This window comes from Mercenaria mercenaria, chromosome 11 (genome assembly GCF_021730395.1).
Source record: "Mercenaria mercenaria strain notata chromosome 11, MADL_Memer_1, whole genome shotgun sequence".
Classification (NCBI taxonomy): Eukaryota; Metazoa; Mollusca; class Bivalvia; order Venerida; family Veneridae; genus Mercenaria; species Mercenaria mercenaria.
The window spans coordinates 34,224,120-34,230,896 of record NC_069371.1 but is presented as its reverse complement, the minus strand read 5'-3'; the positions used below and the strand labels follow the sequence as shown (position 1 = coordinate 34,230,896).

At 36.2% G+C, this 6,777-nt stretch overlaps 1 protein-coding gene across 1 annotated transcript; it reads right to left on the bottom strand.

Moving 5' to 3' along the window:
• Window positions 1-3,662: 3,662 nt before the first annotated feature.
• On the bottom strand, window positions 3,663-4,514 carry LOC123526819 (uncharacterized). Its single transcript, XM_045306069.2, has one exon. The coding sequence runs from the start codon at window positions 4,512-4,514 to the stop codon at window positions 3,663-3,665; it is 852 nt and encodes a 283-aa protein (XP_045162004.2).
• Between the last annotated feature and the right edge of the window lie 2,263 nt (window positions 4,515-6,777).

Genomic DNA, 6,777 nt, shown 5'->3' with positions numbered 1-6,777 from the left:
ATCTCTCCCTAAATTGGATAGATTTTATCAAAGGATTTAAAACAAACTTTTTGGATAGACTTTATCAAAGGATTTAAAACAAACTTTTAACAGAGTATCTTGAATGTTTCAACAATAAAAATAACAGATCAATCTTAAAATGACTCAACAATATAACGAAACTTATGAAACACTATATAAACACAAAGACTAGATTTTAAAATGACTAGAGTTTTAAACAACCTTCTTTGAAAATAATACTGATTACTATTTGCAATTGGCACTGTGCGGATAACATTCATTCAACATAGACTTTCTATTAATTCCTAATGTTTTACTATATAACTGAGATGGAAGTACAATCAAATGTTTCATCAAAAGTTAACATTAGCACAATGTTTCATACTCAAATGTTTTCATCAAAAGTTAACATTATCTTCATTTTTAATATAATACAGCAACAGCTTTGTCAAATGTTTCTTCGTCTTAGATTTACAAGTTTTAAATGTTTTAATGCTGTAATTAACATTCCTTCAAGTATGTTTGAAATTTTCTTCCTGTTTCTCACTCTTATATTTTCTTATATTTTGGGGATTATTATGCCCCATCACTGAAATTAGAACAAGTTGCTTATATGGGATTGTTATGCCCAACACATTTTATTAATTAATGTTTTACGAAATCTTTCAGATATTTTGGTTCGCGTCTCATTCTCACAGGTCTTTCGCGTTCCGCGGAATTTCTCTGTGGTGATTTTTGAATTTCAACAAGTGTTTCTGATTTTTCAGTTGGGTTTCCGTGATCGGTTTTTCAGTAGGATTTTCATTGATCAGTTCATCTTCAATGTTTTCATTGTCATTTTTCAGACTGTAATTTAGTCCAGATCTGACCTTCTTAAACCGTGAACTATTTCGTGTGACTTCATGGTTTTCATTTTCTGCTGTTATCATGTTTCCTTTTTTTTCTTTAACCACATATGGAGATGGTATATACTTTGGTGATATTTTTGTTTTGTTCTCATTTTCTAGAAGTACCTTATCTCCAACATTAAGATTGTATTTTACAGCGTTGTGTCTTCTACCATTTCATTCATGTTTGGAAACCAGACTTTTGATCTAAGAAATGCTTTTGTTCTGGTTGTTCCTTGATGACCTTCATGTGCGATGTGTATGGCTCTTTCATGGAGGGACTTTGGTAAAACAATTCTACTGTCACGTAAGAGGACTGTTTCACCGTGCACAGTCAGCTCGTCTTTGATGCTTCTGAGCGAAGTGAGTTCTTCTACACTTATTTCAGGGTCTTCTATTGTTTTCATATTGTGCCACTTGCCATACTTTGCATAATCAATGGCTTGCATGAGTGTTTTGTCTTGGATTGTAGCTAACTTCACTTCATCAAGAGTCATAGCATTTAGCACTGAGCTTTCAGCTATAAAGTTAACATATTTCTCAGCAATGTTCAGTTTTTGTTTTTCGTTTTCAGAGTTTACCGGGTGTCGCGACATGTAGTCCGAAGGATTATCTTTTCCTGGTTTGTATTTAACTGACATTTTATACGGTTGTAAGCGCAAACCCCACCTTTCTATACGTAATGGAGGTTTTGGTTTCTGCCATATTTTCTCTAGCGGTTTGTGGTCACTGAAAACTGTAAAATGTGGAGCACCACGTAGATATATTTCGAAGTGTTCACATGCCCATACCACAGCTAACGCTTCTCGTTCTGTCTGGCTATAGCGACTTTCCGTATCGGTTAAAGCGCGGCTTGCGTATGCGACTATTTTGTTGTTTTGTGTCATTATAGCGGACAATCCAACAGGACTTGCATCTGTCATTATTTGAGTTTCTTCACTTGGATTGTAGTAACACATAACAGTTTCACCAGATAGTTCATTCTGGAGCATTTCAAAGGCACTTTGCTCACTTTTGTCCCACTGCCACTCTACATCTTTCTTTGTTAGTTTTCTAAGCGGTTCTGTAATACTGGCATAATCGCGTATGAATCGCGAACAGTAACTGGTCATACCCAGGAAGCTTTTCAGTTCAGTGACATTTTGCGGCGGTGTCATTTCCTGTATCGCTTTTACTTTCTTGGGATCGGCAGATATACCTTCGCCGCTAAAAACAACACCGAAAAATGTGATTGATTTTCTGTTGTATTCACATTTCTTCTCGTTCAGTGTTAGGCCGTTTTCATGTATTCGCTGAAATACCTTTTCGAGCGCTTGGTCATGTTCCGTTTGAGTCTTGCCGTATATTATGATGTCGTCAGATATATTCTTCGCTCCATGTATGCCTTGTATGACGTTGCGGATTGTATCTTGGAAAATTTCAGACGCTGAACATATGCCAAAATTTAGACGTTTGTATCTAAAAACTCCGACATGAGTGTTGAAAGCGGTTATGTATCTTGAATCAGGGTCAAGGACAAGCTGATGGTATCCGGCACGTAAATCAAGTTTACTGCAGACTGTCGAACCATTCAAATCGTTGATCAGCTCATCGATTGTTGGAAGGAGATGGCGCTCGCGTTCTATGGCTTTGTTCGCTTCTCGCATATCAATGCATAATCTAATCTCATCTGTGTTTTTCTTTGGTGGTGTTACAATTGGAGAAATCCAAGGTGTTGGCTCTCCTTCAACTTTTTCGATAATGTCTTCTTTCAACAATTTATCTAACTCTTGCTCTACTTTAGCACGCAGATGAAATGGTGTTCTCCTTTGTCGTTGTGCGACAGGTTTCACAGATTTATCAATGTGTAGTTTTACCATGCGATTCTTGAGTCTGCCTATTCCTGTAAATAGACCAGGATATTTGTTTTCTCTGTCTTTGACTGTGTTTACAACATGTATCACACCAAGTTTCTTTGCTGTGTCGAACCTAATAAGGCACCATGATTCCCTTTTACAATGTAAAACGTGTCTAAAACAAATTTGTCACTCTTTTCAATTAACAGTTCGCATTTACCTTTCACTGGCAAGGGTTTACAACCACCGTACGGCATGAGATTTGGTAGATTTTTCTTTGATAATTTGACTTGACCCACTAACTTATGTGTATAGGAGAGATCGCTGTGACGTCACGCGTTAACATCTGTTTATCTGGTGGTTGGCAAAACAAATGATTTTAACACCGTTTGCGTATTGAATCAGAATTTTTAATTTTTAATAACTTTTTTGCTAATTTATGGATTTTCAAAATTCAAAAAGATTTGAAATACTAACAATCTTCATATTTTTGTATCCAAATATCTTTTTTCAATGAATAAACGTTTTAAATGACATATAATTTTAAAAGCGGCGTAGTGATTTTCACAACCTTTAGAAAAACAGTGTAAGTTAAGCGTTCATAATTAATCCATTTTATTTCGAAATAACAATTAAAAGTAATCAATAAATTGCTTGTTTTATAACCTTTCCATTGATCAAAAAATTATTTATGTAATTTGTGTTTTAAGAAAGTTTAGACCGTTAGAAAAACATCACTGTTTACAAAAAACATGGACGGTCGGCTTCTGCCCACCCGATCACTGTCTTATCAGTTCTAAAAATAGAATTTGTATGCAAACACGATCTCTCCTATTTTCATCCAAAATATTTACAGAGGCACCTATATCTACCATCATGGTTATTTTCTTCTTGTTTATTGTGACGCTAGTTCTGGGACTTTTATTTCCAACTTGGCCAATTATCCATAACAATATTCTTCTTCATCAGAATCTGACTGTCCCCCAACTGCCCCTTCATGAATTTCATTTACATTTTGATTACGACGCTTTTTCATGCATACTTTCATGAAATGATTTGGTTTCTTGCAATAGTTACACAGTTTTCCTTTTGCAGGACAGCTGTTTCTATGAGGATATTCACCTCCACAGTTGCGACACTTCTGACTTGATCTGTTAGTGTGCCATGAATGATTACTTTCACTGAAGCTTTTCTGGGGTCTTTGTTTACCTTTTCCTCGACTGGGCTTGCTTCGTCCTCGATTAATAGCATTGACAGACTCCCTCTCCTTCTCCATCACCTGGGCTTGTTCCTCGGACAATTCAAGTGAACGACCAAGAGCGAGTATTTCTGCTAGAGTTTTATCTGGTTCACGCAGTGCCCTTCTTAGTCTATTAGATTTACAGTGCTGTATTAACTGCTGTAAAATTTCAGCATCACAATCTATAAACTCAAAGTTCTTTGCCAAAGTTCTGAGTTCTGTTACGTACTCATCTAATGTCTGACTGTTCGTTTGTTCATATGAACGAAATTCATAGATTTCCATCTGTACATTTTTCTTTGGTGCAAAGTAGTTCGTAAGCACCGTTTTTGTTGCTTCGAACGTTTCCTCTGATGTACCCTTTTCGGCATCGTAGATGTCGTAGACCCTCTCCCCAGCATAGTGAAGGAGTAAAGCACGTTTCCTTCCATCGTTGGTGATTGCCATGCCAACTAGGAGGTTCTCCAGACGACCGACCCATTTTTCCCAACGGGGCCCGGCATTTGATTTGTCTGCATCGTAGTCAAACGACGGAAATAACGGCAGACTCATGGTTAGAATTGACGATAATTCAGTGGAGAATGCTTATTTGTCTACCTCGTCGCCAAATGTTATGTTCATGGTGAGGATTGAGGACGAAATTTCAAGAATAACTGAATATGCAATGTTGTTGATGTATTTATTTCGGATGTTATGTTCTTACTACGACACCGGTACATGTTTATTATGCGGATCATATAAAAGGTAAAGGTACACTAAAAGATAGGTCACTACAGAGCTTATTTACGGAAGATCGGTGGCTCTATACAGGTGTCCAAGTATCCGACTGTGATGAAATGGGGTTTTCCTCCACCAGGAAAAGATAGAAATTCACTATATATCTGATTTGGTGTCAATACCCCTCCTCTACTACAAGGAATGAATATAAAAACTAGAAAAAGCGATAGACAAGTACGAAACAATCACTGAAGATAATTTCTGGCCAGACTTTTAGACAATTCCCTTGCAATGAGAACTGATATCACGAAGAGGTCAATCCCCCATGTGCTATAATCTAGTGTATTCCAATAAAGCTGTTTACAAATTAGTGCCAATTTTCTAGCAATATAGTCATTAGTGGAAACGTTTGACAATATATCTAAGTCAGACATCATGTGATCAGCAGTGATTCGGATTTACCTTTTGTTTTTCATGGTATGTGGATATACATCTCAGCAGCATATATGAAGACTGTGCATTTTTTCTTTCCCACATGAAATACAACAAACAAACAAATCGATGAAACTGTTATTTTGAATTGATCAAACTATCTCATGTTTAATCGTCAGTTCTTTTTACACCAGGTCATTTGCTTCACGGCCTATTTTCTACATTGTACAATTTTAAGAGTTGATTGCTTATATGCATACACTATTTTAAACATATATTAGTATGTCATCAACAAATAGTATTACAAGAGGGTCATTGACCCTAAAGCGCTCACTTGTGTGAAAGACTTCGTGTGTGTTTGTATAACGCAGTGTTCGGTTTATATAAATTAAAGACCCGTGACTATTTGATAAACGACATTGTGTCTGAAATCATTAGTCCTCCACCTCTGATTCATGTGGGGAAGTTGGCAGTTACTTGGGAGAACAGGTTTGTACTGGTACAGAATCCAGGAATACTGGTTAGGTTAACTGCCTGCTGTTACATGACTGAAATACTGTTGCAAAACGGCGTCAAACCCAAAACAAAATAAAAAAAAACAAAACAAAAAACACATACATATGGGTATAGCCATTTTTAAACCTAGGGCAATTATTTGAACAATCCAAGAAACATTTGTGTAAAATTGTTTTATCTTTATACATGTAGGGATAAGTGACCACGCCATGTTTTTGACGAATCAAAATAGTTTGAACTATCTTTATAGGGAGTCACACAAGGACCATTTGTGAAAAAATATTTTATAATTGGGCCAGAAGTTTCACAAAAGAAGATTTTAAAAGTTTTCACTATTATGCATATAGGGAAAAGTGACCACGCCCCTCGAGGCCATGGTGTTTAAAGAATCGGAATAATTTGAACAATCTTGGTAGAAGGTTACATAAAGACTATTTGTGTGAAATTATTTGAAAATCTGACAAGCGCTTCGAAGATTTATTTCTATTTTAAGCTCTGGCGGCCCTATGTGCAACCAAGCGGACCCTTTGGAACAGCTGTTGTAGAGGTCCACCTAAGAAACATCCAGGCCACGTTTCATTAAAATCCATTCAGTCGTTTAATGACATTGTTGACGACGGACGGACTGTTTCCATGCCAACCGTTTACATAATAGCAGAAAATACTATTTTAAGCTATTTTAGGTGTTATTTCTTATATTGTGTAACTTTTATAGGCATATTGCTTACACTTTAAATAACTCCGCAAATCAGAACCAATAACATTTTCATAGTACATACATTTTCTCTGTAAAACGTCAGGCAAAATCACAATATCGAAATCTGTTTCCATGTTTTACAAACATTTTACATAGAACTGTTCTGTTATGCTACAATGTAACTGAGATATCCTGAAAGTTGTATAACAATCCATTCAATTGATCAAAATATTTTGAAAATTTAAAATCTTTATTTTAGCGCTCTTAGAGTTCTCTAGAATGATATATAATACTGATTCAAAAACAAAATGTCATGGAAAAGGTTTTCTGAACAGTAAGTCAGTGGCAGGTCTTCTGTGTGTCTCGTACTTGTGTAAATGAGTCGACAAAATCCGTCTGTAGGGTTGATTTTTCCTTTCAGACAGGAACATGTGCCGCTAAGAAAACCCGCTA

Coding starts and splice junctions, on each gene's coding strand:
- LOC123526819 (XM_045306069.2), bottom strand. CDS start 4,514: ATGAGTCTGCCGTTATTTCCGTCGTTTGACTACGATGCAGACAAATCA.